Source organism: Fulmarus glacialis, unplaced genomic scaffold (genome assembly GCF_000690835.1).
Source record: "Fulmarus glacialis isolate BGI_N327 unplaced genomic scaffold, ASM69083v1 scaffold16694, whole genome shotgun sequence".
Classification (NCBI taxonomy): Eukaryota; Metazoa; Chordata; class Aves; order Procellariiformes; family Procellariidae; genus Fulmarus; species Fulmarus glacialis.
In genome coordinates, this window is record NW_009210074.1 from 18,428 (window position 1) to 40,325 (window position 21,898).

At 35.1% G+C, this 21,898-nt stretch overlaps 1 protein-coding gene across 1 annotated transcript in view; it reads right to left on the reverse strand.

Moving 5' to 3' along the window:
• The window catches only part of LOC104072462 (arf-GAP with SH3 domain, ANK repeat and PH domain-containing protein 1-like), a gene marked incomplete at both ends in the record, with an annotated part of 58,286 nt that overhangs the window by 16,996 nt on the left and 19,392 nt on the right, over positions 1-21,898 (reverse strand). Inside the window, 11 exon segments of the mRNA XM_009577059.1 lie at positions 1,586-1,653; positions 4,004-4,119; positions 6,434-6,519; positions 9,079-9,265; positions 10,054-10,145; positions 11,220-11,353; positions 12,930-13,093; positions 17,374-17,422; positions 18,531-18,618; positions 21,014-21,083; positions 21,500-21,600. Coding sequence (XP_009575354.1) covers positions 1,586-1,653; positions 4,004-4,119; positions 6,434-6,519; positions 9,079-9,265; positions 10,054-10,145; positions 11,220-11,353; positions 12,930-13,093; positions 17,374-17,422; positions 18,531-18,618; positions 21,014-21,083; positions 21,500-21,600 — 1,155 coding nt within the window.

Sequence of the window (21,898 nt, forward strand, 5' to 3'; positions counted from 1 at the left end):
TCATATTTCTTTTTACTCTTAAACTTATCTCATTATCACTTTTGAGAAAAATGCAGAAATAATTTTTCTTTTCAAAAATGAAAAAAGGAGAAAAGGTGTAAATGCTCTATTAGTTAACTGAAATAATCAGTGAGCTATTAGCAGAATTTCGATTACAATAATTGAAACGATTAACTGCTAGATAAGCTCACTGATAACATCCACCTGTTTTTGTTTGTTCTACAACACAATCAGTTTTTGGTCCACATTAATGGCAGATGTTACTTTACTAAATATATACTGCAAAGAAAAAAGCAATCCATACCAATTGTGTGTTGCACAGCTAACCTTTTTTTCAGCTGACAGAATACTCAGAACACTGGAAACTACTTACACAGCAGACACGGGAGTAATTGAGAAGTCAGTGAGAGTACCACCTTATCAACCATAGCAAAATGTTGACTTGCATCCCCAGAAAAATGGAAAATTATTCTGAATTGTGAAGGACAAGTTCTCTTGATTAGGCAATAATTAATTAATACATGACAAGAACTTTCAATTGTCAAAGGAAAGGTATTAAAATTACGAGCTGCAGAGAAAAAGTAAATATCCTCTTTGGATCATCAAAATGAGCCAAAAAAATTTTGAGAAATAGAATTAAGCAGCAAGTGACAACTGTTTTGTAAATTCTGGTTTTGTCTTGAATGTGAAACTGCGACACTACTTAGGCTTTTTAATCCCTTGAGAGTACTTGAATTCACTTGCCTACTAAATGCATGCTGGTGAGAGGCACCTTAGAGGGCTAAGAACAAGCAAGCTTGTTGGTCTCATGTAGAATCCTTATTCCTGGCTAACTGCTTCAGAAGAGTACCTGGGAAAATCCTTTAACTACCACCTTTATTTCTTGAACTCCAATAATTTTATTGAGTGGCATCTGTTAACATCACTCATACATTCTCACAATTCCGGAAAGTTTTTGCTCTGATCATATTCAGTAGAGGGACAAAGTCCCACAGAAGCTGGTGTTTTACATTTTTTGATACCCTAACTTCCAGACATGACACTTTTGCTTCTTTCTCCTTTGAGGAGGCTTAATTACAAGTTGTTTCAATTCCCCTTGTAAGAAGGCTTTCACCATCTCTGAACTATCTGTCCCATTAAATAAACTGGAAAAAGCCAAAGCAGGAAAAGTCAAACAAAGATCCAGACCTAAAAGGTCTTGACAGATTTAATAGTTCAGGGGTTGTTTTGAAGTCCTGATAGAAATGTCTCTAAGAAGAACTTTTGAGGTGATGAAGCCCAATGTCCTAGAATGATGCATTAATTAGGATTCAAATACCTGACCCTCCAGTATTTAAGGTCTTCAAATACAGTGGTTAAAATAACTAAGTATTTCCAATAGAAGTAAGATCTTTCACTTAAACTGTTACAAAGAAAATGACTGTTGTGTTTTGAAGTTATGTATGGTAGGGCCTTCAGATCAGCATACAGCCAGCTGGCAGCAATACCAAGTTTGAGATACAGTGGTAACGATATGCTAAGTAGATCACATCTTTAAAGAAGTAAACCTCCTCCTCCCTCTGGCCTTTTCACCCCCAGTTCTTACCAGTTCCTCACATTGGACAGCTTTCACTCTTTTTGCTGTGTCCAGAGCTGTCTCTCCAGCTTGGTTTACTACAAAATTAACAATTAAAAAAGACAATGATTTTTTGAGATGTCTAAAGAATCAATTCATTAAGTTTCACTATTTTTAGCAGAGTAACTTCTAAAAGTGATCAAAAACGTCTATTTACTCTATAGCAGCTGCAGCTCTTTAAGATTCCCCTCTAAGTGCTCATGCATTTCATGTATCATCAGGTTCTTTCTGAACAGCAGCATCTGCTGGGACAGTTCCCAAATCCCTCCTAACCATCCTAGCAGAGAATATAAAGAAATTTAGTCATTTCAATCTCCACTCAACTCCTTTGCCAGTAAAACTCTTACATGAATAAGCCGGAAAAGCAAGCAGACAGGGTAAGATAGCTTAAAAAAAGAAAACTATTCTAAGATACTAAAAAAAAAATAAAAAAGGCAAATGTTGCTCCAAGCATCTTTTACTTTGATTAATACATAGCGGTTTGAAGCCTGAACTTGAAGACAGAAGTCCTATTCTAAGATGACATTTGAACAAGAATAATTTTAAAACTTTCTAGCTATTTTATCTTTATAAAGGCTATAAAATGTTTTACACTTTAAAATAACGCCTGCTCAGAAAGGTGGTATCTAAGCACTTCTAGAAGGTCCTCTGGCACAACATCTAATGGGATCCTTCCTAGATGCTCAGTAGCAAGTCTCAAGAAACAGAAACAACCCCCGAACCCCAACCTTATGTGGACAAACCTTAGGTAAAATTTATTCTTACAGTATAGCTTTAAATGCCATGGAGCTGGAACAGAATATGCTGTACATGATATCCAGATTGTAAAGCATTTGTGTGATTGAGAACTGAAAACAGTCAAACTTGAGGTCTCACAAGAAAATATGTCTGTGTGTAATATTACATACCGAATGCTAGTCATGAATTCTAGAAAATACAAAGCAGTCATCTAAAAAAGCCTATGAATTTGAAAGAATTAAGATCCCTAGAAGAAGGAGGGCTCCTTATGGAAAGATCTGAGATGGTTCAAGAGTTTTAATATGAAAAGGAATGAAAATACAATATTTCTTAACTGAAATTAACACAGAGATAGCTTAAGAGACTACATAAATTCCAAACTTTCAACCTTCAAGTATAAACCTGATGTTTCAAGGCCTAAAGAAGATACGCAGCTCCTATGTGAGAGCATTTAAAAAAAAAAAAAACAAAAAAAAAACCAACCCCCAAAAAACCCCCACAAGACCCAAAAAGGTAAGAACACTCTTCTGGCATCTACCTAGGAGAGAGTTCAATGGAAGGACCAATAAACAGGCTTAAGCTTGTTCAGATAGTTTTCCCATTTTCTTAATTAGGGACATATCTGCAAAAAAAAGGTCACATCAAATTCTTTGACTTATGATAATATTAGAACATATTTTAAGGATGTATGAAAAGGCCAAGAAAACCAATGACTTCTGCCACTGAGCTATGAACTTAAATTCATGCAGCAGTTTTTTTACTGGGCAGTGGAGGAAAATGATGGTGATGAGGAAAGGGAGAAATAAAAGGTCATACTCTTCAGTTTGCACCAACTATTCAGAAAGCTTCCCTCCTATACCAAGAACTGACAGAATGCAAATGTTTATTACAGACATGCTGATGACACTTAGCTCCTGAGCCTGACAAGCTGGATTCATGGAATATCTTCCCAACTCTCAAAATATGGCAGAGAAAGGAGAGCATCTAGTAAACAAGAGATTATTCTAAGTCTGAGCAAACAGTTTACAGAGATTCTATTTTTAATTAAACTTTTGCTAAGCCATGATGAAAAATGGACTGATGTAGGTACAGCAAATGTTACACCTATCTCACACATGAGGATGGCAAACAGAAGAAGAAAGACAGCTGAGAAAACTAATCCCTTCCCCAATCAGCTACAGTGGTGGCTAGGGCATGCTGGGTGAAGCCGCAGTGCCAACTAACATTAATATTAAAAGAAGAATTAACTGTTGTGTACACAAAGCCCACATACATCTAGAGTGGAATTAGTGTGAGCAGTCATTTGGAGCATAACAATATATAAGTACTAGATGAATTTTACAATATAAACAACAAACCTAAATTCCAGGACATTTACAATGCATCAGAAATAAAACTCTGCAGAAGAACTAGGGTTTACCATTATTATTTCATATTTTGTCACTATTATCTTCAAATAATTTAAATTCCATTTCTTAACTGAATGCTTCCCTTAGGCTTGGTGGTGGTAAAGTCTTCATCTTTCTAATACAGTTTTATTTTTCCTTTTAAACATTTACTTAACAGAGTGAGACATAAATAAAAGTGGTTAAAATAATGGAAAGAAATTTTAGGAAATTTTTATTTCCTAGTTTTAAATAATGAACTTACCTACATCAATAGTTGGCTTCCCCCTCAAAAGCAATTTCAAACACTCAGGCTTATTATACATACTGCAGTAGTGTAGAACCGTATTACCCAATGCTGTTTGCTTATCCAGGTTTCCACTAAACACAAAAGAAAAAACAACCAAGAAAAGTATAATATGCTATGCTATTCATTTCAGATTTAGCATCCCTATTAATAATAAATGCATAACTACTTTACTGGACAAATATGAAGTAGAAAGAGAAATAAATATTTTTAAATTAAACATTACTTTCAAAGACTATTAAGAATAGTTCCAAGCATACTGGAAATTCCTGAGCTGTGGTTGAAAAGGACTAAGCGTCTACAGATGTTCGTAAAAAAAAGAAAAAAAAAAAGAAACTCAAAGAACTCAAAGATTCAAACCTAACCCTTTGTAACGCTAGTTGTTTTCCACCTGCAACTTTATTGGAATTTCTTTTTTAAACATGCTAAATTAGCCCAATAAAAAAAATCTGAAAAATCATTTTGATACAGTTAGAATAGGTTAATAAGTCCCACGCATTCAAGGAACTATGAAGAGGGTGGCTGTGAGGATGCACAAGAGAGTCATAAGAAGGAATATAAGGATACACAGAGTCAGGGAAAGACAAGCTGTGCAAAGGGGTACTTCCTTCAGTTTTCAATTTCTAAAACAAGGTTTCTCAAAAAAAAGTTACTGACATATTGGGATCAATACAATACATTTATAAAAATGAAAAGAAAAGCTCAGAAGATGGCAGCTTTTCTTCCACTCAGTATTACGCATATTGGACAGTAAGTGCAGAGCCCATATGGTTGTAAAGATGCTCTTAAATTTGAGATTAAGACAAAAATACAGACAGCTGACAGAAACACATAAAAGATGATAGTTGTCTGAAGAAACTATGAAGCTTCATAACTAAACAAAATAATTTAAAATAATAATCCAAAATAACAAATCTTTTAATAATGCTCAAAATAGTAATTTGGGATTCTAAAACATTTTTTAACTTACGATCTCAAACAGCTTGCAAATATTAGTAGCTTATTTTTTGTTTTGTTTTATTTTTTACTTTAATAACACTCCTACAATAGTCAGCACTCCATTTAACATGAGGGATTAGTGGTAGAATAAAGTTTAAGTGAAGGATACACAGCTAGTCCAAGAGATGGTGTCAGGAACACGGATTCCAAGTCTGTGCTGTTACCAGAAGACCAAACTTCCTCTCTAACACTCCTATACACAACGCTACATAAACTATTAGAGAAGGGAAGGAAAAGAAGTAAGTGTTCACTGACTGCGTTTCAATACCAGGTATGACTTGCTGTGCTGAGGGAAAAACAAAAATTTTAAAAAATCCTCAAGCCTTCTCCCCGCCAGCTCAAGCAAGTTGTGATGAGTCTTCTGTATTTCCCCAACCCTCCTCTCTCATCGTTCTGCAAAAACCACCATCTGACACAGTAAGCAACTACTGCTTCTTTCACTTAACAGCATACTATAGAAGTGGACTGGAATTGATCTCATTTAATCATTACCTATGTTGTGAAATATATAAAAGATAATGCTGTTGTGAAATATATAAAAAATAATGTTTTTGTGAAATATATAAAAAATAATGTTATACCACTACACCTTTTTTTTAAAGAAAATGTTTTCATTAAGGTTTTTCACTTCTATGAACACATCTCTTGTCAACAACAGAAGTGGACTGGAATTGATCTCATTTAATCATTACCTATGTTGTGAAATATATAAAAGATAATGCTGTTGTGAAATATATAAAAAATAATGTTTTTGTGAAATATATAAAAAATAATGTTATACCACTACACCTTTTTTTTAAAGAAAATGTTTTCATTAAGGTTTTTCACTTCTATGAACACATCTCTTGTCAACAAAGAATAGCTCAGCCAATAAACTAGATGTTGAAAATCACTAGTTAAGAAGGTTATGCTCTCAATAGCTTTAATACAGTTTATTAACTATTAGAACACCTTTTTCAAAGTTAATTTAACTTCTATTCATAATTTTCTGAGAAGAAAGATCCTTGTTTTCTACTCTTACAATTTCTTTGCACATGTCCTGTATTTGGAATGTTTACTTGTCATCCCTCCTTTACCTGAACTATTTGTTTGTATTGTTTCATACTGTCATGCGTTCTAAATCAATGCTCTCTTTTGCTCTACATAGTTTTTCCTTTCAGCCTATGTTTATATAACTGCTTTCCATGTTTTTAATCTACACTTCTTTCCCTCCCTCTACTCATTGGGAGTACAAAGGTCAACTCAAAGGTATTAAATTATGCTCTTTTGAAACATATCTAAGGAGAACGATTATAAGTGATGAGCAAACGCTGTCCAAAGCACTGCAAGGATAGCTTTGAACATTTACATTTTTCATGCACAATGTAATGAAAAATTAGCAATCCATACCAGTTTTGTACAAGGAAGTCAACCAGATGGAGAGAGGTTTGGTCAGCAGTCCGGACTGCTAAATGAAGTGCTGTTTCACCTGGCTCCTAAACACAGGTAAACAGAGTTAGATTTTTGTGTCTTGCTTCTGCAAAGCTTGTAATATCAGACCTACTGAGATATATGTCACTCAGTCTTCTACAACAAGTCTTTCAACAGAAAAATACTATTAGGAAATCATGACAAAAACAGTTATTGCCCTTCTGATCTCTGAAAGACACCATGTGCTTCAAAGGAAACAGCATCACACTTTCTGAGATCATAGGTTTCTCAAAACCAGTATTCCCTTTTTCCCAGCTGGATGGAACAATCCTGAGGAGCCTTCAACCATTTTAGCTACTAGTAATTAAAAGGGATCCTGTCAATGAATACTGAGTGAGTTTACAGTACTTGTTGCTTTATGACACCTTGGTGAGCACCAAGCATAGCCACAACACTACCTCTTACAAAACCAGGGAAAAAAATCCAAAAAAATCATAGTCCTACATACATTAAATCTTTTACAGAATCACAGATTGGTTGAAGTTGGAAGTGACCTGCGCAGGTCATCTGGTCCAACCTCCCTCCCCAAGCAGGGCCACCTAGAGCCAGTGGCCCAGGACCCAGATGGCTTTTTGAATATCTCCAAGGATGGAGATTCCACAACCTCCCCGGGCAACCTGTGTCAGTGCTTGGTCACCCACACAATAATAATAAAAAAAAGAGTTTCCTGATGTTTAGATGGAACCTCCTGTGTTTCAGTCTGTACCCATTGCCTCTGGTCCTGTCACTGGGCACCACTGAAAAGAGCCTGGCTCTGTCTTCTCTGCACCCTCCCTTCAGGTATTTATATACATTGTAAGATCCCCCTGTGCCTTCTCTTCTCCAGCTTGAAGAGTCCCAGATCTCTCAGCCTTTCCTCATCCATCAGGTGCTCCAGACTCCTAATATCTTTGTGGCCCTTTGTTGCATTCTCTCTAGTATGTCCAAGTCTCTCTTGTACTGGGGAGCCCAGAACTGCACACAGTGCTCCAGCTGTGGCCTCACCACTGCTGAGTAGAGGGGAAGGATCACTTCCCTCGACGTGCTGGCAGTGATTTGTCTAGTGCAGCCTGGGATACCATTGGCCTTATTTGACACAAGGGCACACTGCTGGCTCACGTTCAACTTGGTGTCCACCAGGACCCCCAGGTCTTTTTCGGCAAAGCTGCTTTCCAGCTGGGTGGTTCCCAGCATATATTGGTGCATAGGCTTGTTCCCCCCCCAGACAGAGGATTTCTCTGTGCTGAACTTAAACTGAATCATACTTTATTTTTTTATATGTATATCATATGCATTAATGCATTTAAATGAAAATATAAATGCTGTTTAATTCCGTTTAAAAGTTGCATGACAAATTAATCTAAAACCAGATTTCATTAACTCCTGGTTAATGGACATTTAAACCATATGGACATTTGGTTTAAAGGACATTTTAAAAATAAAATTTTTAAAGGACATTTAAAAAGAAGTATATTACAGTACATATTTAGAATTAAAGTCACAACTTTAAATAAAAATGACTTTATTAAACATCAGATAATTTACAGTGGAGAATGCTGCTATAATGTCCTAACTGCAGACCACATTTCAATTGGTGTTCATACCTTTCTAGGTATCACTAACTGTAACAGCTGAGAAATGCTAAAGAACTAACTCTGTGGTAACTGCTATGGATGACAAATATAGAAAGTTTACCTTAATAGCTTGAGAATTTGTAATGTCTTTCCATGATAAGTACTCTGTGACATCTCAAGTGCTGAGACTATATTGAGCTTATTCCCTCTACTCGATACAGACAAGCACTCTGTCCTTTGCCAAGTTAGCTATTTTCACAGAATTTGTTGAAAACATTCTCTGAGATGTCTCCAAGTTGGGTTCAAAAGTAATGGGAGAAAACATTGCCGACGAAGTGGTTACACAGCATCAATTATCTATAAAAACAGGTTACGTTGCTCTTGAGCAACATTTCTACATGGATACTTAAGGGCAACCGGGACTGATTTTTCTGACAAACTGTTACTGACTTCAGAAGGAAGATCAAGTGTTCAGAACTTTATTAAAAATTAAAAAAAAATTTCTCTCTTCCTGGTTAAAAGAAATTGTACTTCTGTAAATGTTTCATCAGAAGCTGTGAAGGCATCAGATTTACTCTTTCTTCATATAGAGCAAACAGAGATTTGTATACAGTCAATAATGTGTTCCTTCAGCAATTACTTTAAAAGCAGATATGATACTGGCTGTGATATCAGGTGACCCTGGGTTATCAAGTCAAGCCGTCTCTCTTTGGGCCTTTTCCTAAAAGAAACATACTGCAGAACAGGTGCTTTTCAACATACTACAGTTCAGCTAGAACAGCGTATGGTATTACTATTGCATTTCACCCTCCTTTAGACCAATTGATGACAATAGATAGTCGTCTTCTCCCTCCCCACAAGGATGCCATATTAAGGAAAGGAAGAAAAAACCCATCGTTTTCATCTGTTATTTCTCTTGTTTTAGCATCTAAGGTAGCAGCCCTGGGTCCTGGACATTTTACAAATACACATTATTTAAAATACTCTGCTTTGTTTACCTGATAAGCTTACCTGTCCAGGCTCTAACAGTGGCTCCATTAGCTCTACCCCCTCTGCATAGACTTGAATTAGTGCAAGTAAATCCCTGGATTTGACAGCCTCAAGTAATTCACTCAGTTTAGCTGCTGCAGATGCACAAGTCTTCCTAGAGAACTTATGATCTACATATTTAGCAGTGATAAATTCTTTACGTGCAGTCCTGTGGAGTGTGAAAATAGAGCTTGGTTTAGAAATTTTTAGAAAAATGGGTCACTGATTTAAATTTAAAATCACCTTGCCTAACTCAGGAGCTCAGAAGGGAAGAGGAAAACTCAGATAAAGACCGTGTTATTTATTATTATAATGCATGTCTTTCCTGCAAACAAGCCCAAAATAAGGTACATATTAAATTTTATCCTGCCTTCTTGTTACACACGAAAATTACTCTGACTCTGGGGACTAAGACCAACAAAAAAGCAAAGCCTGAAGTGGAAACATATCCACATATTAAAAACGGGATAAGCATGAAAAACATGCTAAAAACAAGATAAGAGAAAAAATACTAAGTCAGCTAGAAAACAGCATAATAGGTTAAAAGGTCTTCTGTGGCAAAACCACATCTCTTATGCTCTCTGTGCAATTTCTACACCAGGGAAACGAAGAAAAAGCTCGTCACCATCTCAAGACAGTACCTGAATGAATCATCATTTAGTCCAACTGTGTGTATTACTTGAGGATACACTACAAAACTCAAAAACATTCAAGATTCAAAATAATGAATCTTGAAATCCAAACTTAAAGTTTTCTGCACTGAGAAGCTGAGGTAGTTAAAATATGACTACATGACAAGAGACTGAACTTCTAAGAAACTCCACAGTTGGAGTAAAAAACCCCAGTCTTCTGCCATCCTAGCCCTTCTCTGGCTTGGCTACTGTTTAAGATACTTTACATCACACATATATTCCACAGTAAACTTAATGTTAAAGAATTTAGAGATTCAAAACTTACATATCACTTGATGGACTGGGTTTAGGTGAAGGACTAGGTAAATTCCCTTCCATAATATCATTAAAACTAGTATTTCCTACATTCTTGGCCAGCTGCAATAAGAAAAAAAAAAAAAATATATCTGAGGGTGGGGTTTTTTTGGGTCTAACAGCAACTTAAAAACTGGACTATTAATGTGCATTTTCCACACTACTAATAGAAGACAGAACACACAGGATTGCAAAATTAAAGCACAATGATTACATTTAAATATAAAGCAATTAAAAAATATTTTGAAACGTTAATCCTATCATCCCAGAATTTGTACAACAGGCTTCACAGTCACAGCTCATTATTTGTATTTCAAGACAATCTGCCCCCAATATAAAAACAGAACAGCAGCATGAACACTGAAGCAATGCTAATACACTGATCAGGAAATTACTTTTTGAAAGAAGCTCAGACCTACTGGAAAGTCGTGCTTAGTAAAATATGATTTAAATTAATAGTAACTTTGTAAACAACTCAAGATTTCAAAAAGAGTACTAGTGCTAATGTTAAACCTATACACAAACCCAGAACTGCCTTCTATCTTCTCTCAATTTTTCCATACAAAATTTCTGTAACAAGTGTCTTCTCAGGCCAAACACAGTTGGGGAGATAAACCTGCTGTAACTAGGGGGGGGTTGTTTGTATCTTTTTTTCTTTGTTTTTTTTTGGTAGTCTCACATCAAATTCCTTTCACAACTTTAATGTTACAGGGTTTCTTCCATCAAATCAAAAGATTCATCCAGCATTTTTCTGTCAAAATTAGCAAAGGTCATTCTCACTTGTCAAGTTAAATTAGCTTTTGGTTTTTTTAATCACATGAGATTTTAGACTGTCCTGATTTAGAGTCAAGATCAGCTAGTAACAGGCAACATTCTGATGGCACTAATCACAACTGATGTCAATATTCATTCTGCAAAACCTCAGGAAATGAACATGAGAAGTGACAAATAGTCAAAAGCATCAGTAATACATAATAGTAAAAACCCTCCTGTAAGATACACACAAAAATATGAAGACGACATTCTGCAAAATCATACCTTGAAAGAAATTAACCTTAAATTATACACCTGATATGTTTCCTATATACAGGTCAACATTTGACTAAAAAAAAAAAAATCCAAATTAAAAAAATTTACCAAGAGTTCAGACGTTCCTAATTTGTCTAATTCCAAAGACTGGATTCGAGAAATATGAACACCCATTTCTCTGTGTATTCCAGAACACTCAATGCAGGTTAAAATGCCCAAATTAGTTGACAGCCATGTTGGATCTGCAGAATTGAAAAACAAAATATTTAATCAAAGTCCAAGAAAAGGTTTTCAACGGTGGTAAGAAATCCCAATGTATTCTGAAATGATTCCTCATTTAATTTTTTAACAAATGAAATAAACTAAGAATATTGCATACTTTTCTCCAAACTGCAGTGCATATTTAACCATAAATTGCTACCAATTAGAATTAAGATTTTTCAGATTTCGGGACAGTCCCAAAAGCACTGAATTTAGACTTATAAATCCATACTGAATGACTGTATTTCAATACATTTAGGATTTGTTTCTTGTAGAAAGAAGGTAAGGCTTTTGTTTCCTGTTTTTAAAAGGAACAGATCTCCTAAATTCCACTGTTGGCAACCTCTGAAGTTTTAATCTTTATTTCTTAAACTTTAAATAGTCTTTCTTCATAAAAAATTAACCATAGCATTTTCCAATATGTAAAATAATATTATGCTGTAGAAAATTTAAGGAACTCTGACTAGTCCAGCAAAAAAAAAAAAAAATTGCTGTCATGGAGGAGATCTGCATGTAATATTTGAATAAATCTTACACTATAATGCTACATAAGAAGCAAGACCAGTTTCTAAGGAAAAGAAAAAGCTCCAGACATAGTTTGTATACATACATGTCTTCAGATTTATCTCTTCCTTGATCTTAAATAGTAACCGATAAAGCATTAAGTCAAGAGTTTTAAAGCAGCAAGCTGGGGTGCAGGAATGAAGCTTAAAACTTCACTATAAATTACCAGATGAATGAGAACTGTAATCCAAAGTTTCTGTAGTAGCTTTACATGATGAAGTAATTGAATGAACCAATTCCAGGATTTGGCATAATTATATTCCACTTTGCATTTTTATCTAGGTATTTCTTATTTGGATCAGTAATGCATCAGTAAGCAACTTCAAGATACATACTGTCTACTCAGTTCCAAATCAGTATCACCTTCTTGATAGTGTCTCTTTAGATGTGAAAGCTGTAACAGCTGCCAACTACCATATCGATTCAATAGTTCTATGGTAAGTTGACTCTTCTCAAGCTCTAAGCGACATACAACTGACCTGTAACTCTGTACTTCTGAAGATATAATCCGATAGGATTCCAACTCTGGGTCTCATTCTTTGCACAAGACTACTTATTCCGCCTCTGAATATTTTTGATACTGCAATTTCAGTAGTCCCATGCCAAGATAAAACCTCAGAGGAAGATCCTGGCCAGGTCAATTTTCCACAATCATTGTCTAAGCATTACTCACTTCTACTTAGTAGCATGCACAGGATCAGTGATGCCAAGCAACTTCCATTCAAGTGCAACAAGCATCTAGAGACAGTGCAACAAGAACAGTTCAAACTCCAGAGGGGCTTGAACTGCTGGAAGTAAGCACAGACAACACACAAAAATATTTTAGTGAATTAAACAGAACTAGTGTATGAAAGTCATATTTGTTCTTTTAAAAACAGGTTGAAGACTGATCAACACATCACTTAGAAAATTAGTTTGCACTCTACAAACACTTCTTTAAAGAAATTACTTTGCTCCCAACAAGAAGTTGATGACATTAACAAATTGAGATACCTGGTGAGCCACAATCACAACAGACTTCATTTCCGGGTAATCTCTGTATGTCATCAATAATGGCTTTTGTCAGATCCTCTAAACTGTTTTCCCCTGTGCTCTGCTCTCCACGGAATGCCATATTTAATGCTTCTTCTTTGCTGTTAGTCAATACTGATATCCATCTAGCACAAGATAAAGACCTTAATGAAGATCTGCATTTGCAAATTCAAGTTAATCTATAAACTATAAAAAGCTTGCCAGGAACAAAATATTAGTGGGAATACAGGGAAGGACTCTATTGTGGGAGGGACTGAGTGGGGGAAAAAGTGAGAGATGGAAAGGGAAGAATGAGAAAAGACAAAGACAAAAAGTCTTAATTCTAATGTCCCTTTGGTGAACAATTTTAAAGTCAAAGCAGTACAGTTCTCAGGTTCCTCAAATAAGCAGAAGCTGTGGAAGAGAAAGGGTGCAATTAAGCTCCTGTAAATTTAACTGATTTAGAAGTAGATGCCTAAGATCTTCCTGAAGTCTACCCCATTATTAAAGGGGAAAATTATAACCACTACTTTCTCCACTGTGCATCTCTCTCTTCATAGAGGAGACAGCAAGCACATTTTGAAATGCGTTGATGTCTAGTTGCCTTTCAAAATGCAGGTCTCAGTGCACTAATCAGAGTCAGACTGTAATGTCCAAATTAATGAAAACTGCCATGGCAACAAATGGGGTAAGGAAAAGAAGATGACAGGGGAGTAACGATATCGACAGCCAACAAAATTTTAAGAGCAACTGTTGACTGCAACAAATCAAGACTCTAATGATATTTCAGGCACTAGTTCGCCCCCCCCAACCACTCTGCAAGTTTTTGTTTACACAATAATGTTTTAATTAAAAACAAACAAAAAAAACCTCTCAGTGGCTGCTGCCCTACAAGTGGAAGTAAAGAGGGGAAAGTGGTTATACTAAGGACAAGCATATTACAGATGCAGTGTTACCTAATTTAGAAAAAGAGCAAGTTAAAAAAAAAATCCTCCTATGTATAGTGACTTTAGATGTTTTTAGATCTACTGCAAATACACTTTTTTTTTTTTTTTACACAGAAATATTTTAAATTGGCAGTGTCTTCAATCCATTTCCTGTTTACAATATCACAATTATCTGCAATCATCAATCTTTTGAAATGTGCCAAAACGGCTACGGTCATCTAAACAAACTAATAGAACTTCAGATTGAAATTCATAATTTCTCACTGAAATAATAATGCAAAGATAAACTTTAAAGGATTTCAGAGGGAAAAGTATGTATATAAAATTGCAATACAGATTCAGAGCCTGAACTGGTATATGGGCACCCTTTATTATACACTTCATACACATACGTTTTTAAAATTTTTATGGGCAGAGAACAATCTAAGAACTTGTACTTAAAAGAAAATGCTTAAAAAATTATTGAAAAAAATCAACCTTAAAAATAAAAGACAAATTGAAAGATTTGAAAAGAATTTGCTCCATAATCTACATGCTGAAAACAAATATATTTAAATTAATCTCTCTCTTTAGCTATATGATACTAAATAAGAACCCACACTAGATGGCATTCTTCTGCAATTTTTCTGATGAAATCCAATGTTACTAAAAAAGTAAGAGGCGGCAGTGTCTTGCTTCTAATATTATAATAATGTTCTGTTAAACACACAGAGTAAAATAATCATTAAACTCAGACAGACAACATTTATTCTGACATTCGTTGACAATTTCTTTCAGGGTCACAATTTGATTAGTTTGTTAAAAATGCAGAATTTGAATAAAACTCAACTCTGCAGTAACAACTAAAAAAATTATTAGATGCAATTAAAATAAACACGACATGACTGAGCCAGCTGTTAGTTTGATAGATTTCCATATTAAGAGTTTCTAAACTGTAACTTATTTTGGTTGCACTTCCTCAGCTAGAAGGAACCCACTGTCCAAGTCTGCATGTCAGTGGTGTCATCTGCGAGACAGTCAGAGCAAGAGGCACCACAGTGTCAGCTCTTCCCAGACATCAGCAGCAAGGCCCATTTAACACAAGCACAACAACAGACACATTATTAATGACTAATGCCATTTATACAGGAAGTCCCCAGTTGGTCACCAGGCCTTCCTGGCAAGCTGTACACTCAAAAATAAACAATTCAAATCAGTAAACATGGTATATTAACTCAGTATTAACAGTTTATAAAAACTGTCTTATGACTGCTCTTCTTCCCCTTTTTTCTTATCTGCACTAGTCTTTTTTTTCTTACTTTTTTTTTTTTTTTATAAATACATTTGCTTTATTTCACCACTGTCAAGCTAACAGTCAAAAAGCTTCTGGTAATACTTCATAGTGTTCTTTCAAATAATTTAAAAATTACTCAAGTCTCACAGAATTGCTTTGTCTTCTATCTAATACAATAAGACAGGTTGTTCCATCTTCTACTACACTTTTCTGCGTCTCAGCAGTTTCTCATGGTCCTTTAAGGCATTCTGTTTGCTGGAGATTCCCACCTTTGAAGAAAGTCATGAGGCTAAACAAAAATCTGGCATCATGGGTGACTTCTGGATCCAATGAAGACAACTGAAGTATTTATTAACCTCCGGTGGACCAGACTCTCAGATTCCTCTTATTTTTCTTCAGTATTTCTAAGCCAATAAAAGCCCTCCCAGAATAACCAGGCTAACAGTTTTTTTGGTTTGCAATAAAAATTTATCTCTGTCTCTTCTGATAATCCCTATTGCAACATTGTTGTTTCCAGGTAAATGCATAAACAGAACACTAGCATAGTAATTTTCAAATTTCCAGAAACAACTTTTTTGTATGGAACAAGCAACAGATAGTATCAAGACCTTCCAACTCAGTCTTCCGAAAGTAGAAAATGTCTGAAGCCTGTTGCTAAACACTAGACTGAAGTCAGATCTGTGTTTCTTCATAGCAAAATTTCTGAATATTATATTTCTGTTTATAATCCAGGCTTTTCCTACACAAATGGATATACTCTTGACCTTCAAAAAGAGAGTAGAAAAGAACTAAAAGGTCATGTCCAGAGTCTATTTGGCTCTATCCACAATTATCAAAAAGTAGAAAGCATCTATTATTGTATATGTTAAAAAAAAAAATCTGGTTATTTTAGAGATCTGAGATTACGTGTTTTATAATACACACATAAATACACACACACATATACTTCCCCGCCCACGCATTAAGACAAAAAACCCAAACAAACTTCACCTTTTAAACCAACAAATATAGTAAAAACTCATTTATGGCAGAGACACAAAACCTTCTGACTCATCAAGTGCATTACTGATCAGAAGTAACAGTATTTTCTTCTTGGCTAAGAAACTTATTGGAATAATTAAGTTCCAGAATGAATGCTGTAAGCATGACTAGCAAGTTAGCTTTGCACTCCAAGAGCCAACAAAGCTGTGGAAGACTCTGGAAGGAAATAGCTGCATGACAAAGAACTCTCCAGCCTTCCCATTTCATTCATGCCTCTCAATGCTGAACTGTCAATGCCATTGCCTCCCAACACTACCAAACAACCGAAATACCCTGCAAACATTCCCTGTACCTTTAAAATACACAACTGAGCAACACAGTCTTCCATCAGAATATGGACATGCAACAAAAGAGCACAACAGTCCTGAAGAATGATGCAGCCTGGAAGGCTCAGGCTTGCTGCCCTCTTCACTAGTAACTTTATTCCTCAACTTATCAGGTGACGAGCATTAAATTGCAATGATCTGCGCAACACACTTTTGATGATACTGAGAGCAATATTCAGGAGGAAAAAAAGTGGTACATGGGTCTCAGGACAAGAAGTAGTTCTGATGTAGCAGGAAGAAAGATTGTTTTAAAGGAAATAATCTGGTTAGAAACATGCACTAATGAAGCAAATTACTAGATTCTGAAGTACACAAATCTCAGAGAACTGCTTTGCTGTTTATTTCTAGGCCTACAGTAGAAAAGGTCCATTATCTGTAATTATTTTCTATGTGTTATATGGAGATCTTTTATCTATTTATTATTTTTAATTTAACGGAAAAGGTACAATCAGGAGGAAAGGAAGTAACTGCAAAAGAGGGTTGACACAGAAGACTTAAGAATAATTTAAAAATATTTCATTTGAACCCTAATAACCTGATCTACTATATCATGCCAAGCAACTGCACACGAACCATGTGCTAGCAGGGTACACAATCTAAACGGGTTTTTGGTTGGTTGGGTTGGGTTTTTGTTTTATTTTGTTTTTAACGTTACAAGGTTTTCAAAGAGCCCTGAAGTGTGACACAAAATAGTTTACGCTTATAGATGCACAACGGCAGAAAAAACAGACAGTAGGCACTACAACTGCATTAACTGAGAAAACTATTTCCACTGTTACATGTGATTTCATACACCTCTGTTGGCAAAACAAACTTGAAAAAAATGTAAACATTCTTACGCTACGTATTCCTGTTCATCTTCTGCTTGAAAGTGGTATGTTCTGTTATCTGAAATAAATAAATACATCTTTTCATTTGGCACATGATAAATTTTAAAATATCTATATATTGTTACTAAAACCTGTTTGGCAACTAAAGCCTTGAAGAGCAATTGCTCTTAACCAGCAACATTAATACTTTATTCATAGCTATGGAAAACAATTCTAAAAGAAACAGAGAAAGATGAAATTGTGAATTTTGATTTACACCAAATGTATGTATTTCAAAAGTCTTATGTTTAGAAATATTAAAGAAAAATAAGCATATGAATCAAATTTTGTCCTTCTGTCCTTCAAATCTGAAACATAAGTAGCAGAAAAGGGCAAAATGAATTTGTTCCTATTATATACTTTTCCCTCCGTTTGGGTTAAGAAACTTCTTTTTATTAACCAAAGGATGAGATATGAACTGGGTATTATCCCTCACGTTCAAAGGTTTCACAGACTGCCCTTGTAAATATAGAATGTTGGAACTGTTTGTTGTTTAATACTATATACATAAAGACTGAAAACAGTAAGTTGACTCATCGACTTAAAAAATGTTTTTAAAATCAGACTGGATATAAATACCTGCTATACAAAACCAAAATGGGAAGAAGGGAAATCACAGGAGCTTTAACGTTGAGAAGACAAGTCACTACCAATTTTAGACAAACAGAACCATATTTTAAAAGGAGGATAAGAGAACAAGAGAAACTGGGTTCTCCCTGCCTTCCTCAACACCCCAAAGAGCACTCAAAAAGCAGAACAGACAATGAAGGAAAAACAAGATGAGGCCTAAGGTGTTTTCCATTTCCTGGTGGATATAGCTTATGCATGTTCCACTAAGCTGTTAAACATCTCTCTGAACTTAGGAGAACAGCACATATGCTGCATTTTATGGCTTGTCACAAATGAACAGTATTTATGTCACACATACCCACAAAAAAGGTTCTTTATTCATTTGTCCATTCAACCCATCTTCAAACCTAGCAGGATCTGAACACTCGCAAGGCACTGCATGTATCTGGCTACACACTTGAATTTTGAACAGTAGCCTTATTTTTACTCAAAGTATCTTGCGATAACATTTTTAGAAATCCCACATAATGCAAGATGGTACTACAGTTGCTACCTACGTGATATTAGATCAAAAGACTTTTTATCTTCAGCATTTGGCTTCACCTGGCAGGTCAATAAATTCAGTTTAGCTGGTTGCCTATTGGACTAAAAAGAAAATTTATTTTACTTTAAAAATGTCTTGATTTAGGATTATTTTTCCTTTCTGGGGAGTGGGCATGTATGATATTAATTTACAGCACAGGCATGCATACATGTACACCCTCAAAACCCTTGAGACAAACATGAATTTGTCTGACTTGGTCTGTCAGAATGCACAGACTGCTAAATCTAAACAAAATTAAAATCTTCATAGCAACTCTTCCTGACTATTTGGAAGGGATTAAAGGAATAAACTTTAATTTAGAACATGCTGACACTGAAGTTTTTTATTGTATTTCACAAACAATGGTAAAACTATTATGCAATTTTTCATTACAGCATGCCCATATTCCAACTTTCCTCCCATTTTAAATAAATCAAAGATACAATCCTAAAACTTTAAGAGGGAAGAGAAGAGATCTGGAATTTCAGAATTTGGAATAAATACAGCTACTAATATTCTCTGCTGTAATTAGGTTACTTAAGACATGATGTGTCTTTGAAGTATTTTGGGTTTATACAGGTTTATCAGAAACCACAGAGATACTGAATGAAAGCTACTACAGCTGGCAGATATAAACTGAACATGAGATGTCAGTTATCAGTAAATACTTCTGAACTGAGTTTTGGAAGTGTTCATGTTAGAAACTGTAAACCAAATATAAAAGTAATGCAAAACCAGCAAACAAAAAAAAAAATCTCTAAGTGCATTTACCACATTGTCAAATGTTTGTCAGAACAAGCTCATCAACACAATATTTTTAAGGCTTAAGGAGCAACAATTCTTTGAAGGAGTAAATATGCGATTGGAGTCTCAGTTTTCAAAGTTTAGCCTTGAATAGGCTGTCATGATCTGAACTCTTCATCACTGAAAAAATGAAAGTTACTTTCCTCTTGGCACTGCAACCAAAAAAAGCAATTGCGCTGCTTTTACACAGCTACATACAAGAAAAGGAAAACTACAATCAATAGTGCAATTCAAAGAATTCTATATTGGCAAGTCTTAAGCTTGAAAATACACGTTTGTTTTTTTTTTACATGGTGATAACTGAATCATTACTAACCTCAGTATAAATAATTTACGCAAGTGACTCCTCAAAGGAGGCGAGGATTATCTTCCTAGCCATTAAAAAAAAAAAAACAAAAACAACACTCCAGTACAAAGTGTAGGGACTTCCCTTTAACTTGCTTAAGATAGGTAGTTAACTTTAGACACTGATACTCATGGCCCTCAGTGGAATTTGGGGCGGAGGGGAAAAAAGGGTGATGAAATGGGACCATCCCCTTTGCAACAAGTTTGTGTCATACTGCCGCAAGACAATTTTAGGACTGCCTGCACCATGACAATGTTGCTGTCTCCTCATGATTTAGCATTCCTAGGAAGATACTTCAGATATATGTCTGATTCCCAGAACTCACTATGATCAAAACTTTCCAAAATTTCACAGTTTTAGTTGAAAGCACTCAAAATATTAACACATTCACTCATCTGTCAGACTCTATCAATAACATCTAGTATAAAAAACTTCCCAAGTTTCCAAATTATGTTCTTCACAGATATACTATGACAATCCTTATGAGCAAAACCAGTTGAAGTATTAATTGAAAAGTCTATTCAATATATTTGCCATTTTCTTTTCAAACTATTGATAAATACATATAAGTATTAAATCAACTGCCATAAGCTATAGCAGTGGGAAAAAAAAATGAAGAAAAATTTTAGACGGTTAAAGAGTTCACTTACTTCATACAGTCCACAGGAAGTTTTAAAATTAATTTCAAACCAGCCTTTATTCCCATTTTCTCACTCTGATTAATTGAACAATTTTAAATTTTTTTACAAAATGATTGTGTAGGCATTAAACTGTTTTAAACAGTTAACGTCCTATGTAGAATAAAACATCTGTAATACAGTCATCTATGTATGAGCTAGTTATTGGTCTTCCAGTACAGTCAACAGCCAGAATTGAGTTTATAACAAGACATCTGACCAATTCTACCCAGACTCCTTTGACTACATTGACCACCTCCCCAGTGGCTAAGAGAGAAGTCTACAGGATCTTGCTCTGATGCAGACAGCTACACTATAGACACTTCATTTTATTCAGATGAATCACATCCCGTATCTCAAAGGTATAGTAAGAACCGGTGTACTGCTCCATTTAACCTGAAGTACTGTTCCCACTAGTGGTCAGCAGCAGACAACTAGGAAAAATTTTAACAGAGCAAGTATAACAATACTTCCCTAAGTCAGTCTCCAACTTCTGATAATCCACAGAACTTCAACAGTTGGAAGCAGAAGCGGCATTTTTTTTTTAATAGCAGATTAATACCAACAGATTCACTGGGAAAGGATAATGTTAATTTATTATTTTAATAAAAAGGCATAAAAATAACTTACCGTTGCATGTGATATGGTAAGAATTCCATTTTTAACAGTGCACTTTCTTCTTTGCCATACTTTCCTTAACCTACATAAGAACACCAACAAATTCAGTGACTAGACATGATTTCAAAACACATGTTAATCCCATTAACGTTTTGAGAAGATTAGCCTTGAGAAACAGATGCAGTCAAAATTTTACTAAATGCCTCATCAGAAGTAACGTGGAGATTTATGGCAGGTCTTAATCACCTTTTAGAGACTTATAAAGCCAATAGCTTTCTTTTTAATTGACTTTTTTTTTTAATGATTGTTTGTCATGCTTTTTAGATTTGCTAAATTAAATTCAGATCTGTGTTCAGATTTGAACTGTGAAATTCTTGAGTACTTGTGGCACATGCATTAGGGGAATGTACCTTAAGCACCCACAGTAGAAAACAATAAAAATCAGTGCAGGAACATAGTAATAGTTCTCACTATGTATTATGCGCTCCAAGAACATACCCATCACTCTTCTTTAAAAGATAACCTTTCTTCTCACTGCCATATTCCTTATTCCCCTGAAGCTGATGCATACTATATCCTCCTTGCCTGCTCTGTGAATCCTAAAAAAGGGAAAAACACCATTAACGTTTCCTGATGTGCACAGTAAGTTTTCCTAACCTTTACACCTGTTTCACTTTATTTCTTTTCTCTACCACAACTTCACAAATTATTAAAGATTAAAAAAAAAAAAGAGAACTCCTAATGCACGTTTTACATCCATAGGAGAGATTGCTTTTACATCACGTGATCTTGAACTAACTGCATGTTCAAGATTCAATTACTTCATTAGGTGTTTGAAGTATAATATGGATGCAAATATGCATCTCAAAATAATGACTTCTTAAAATAGAAATTTAA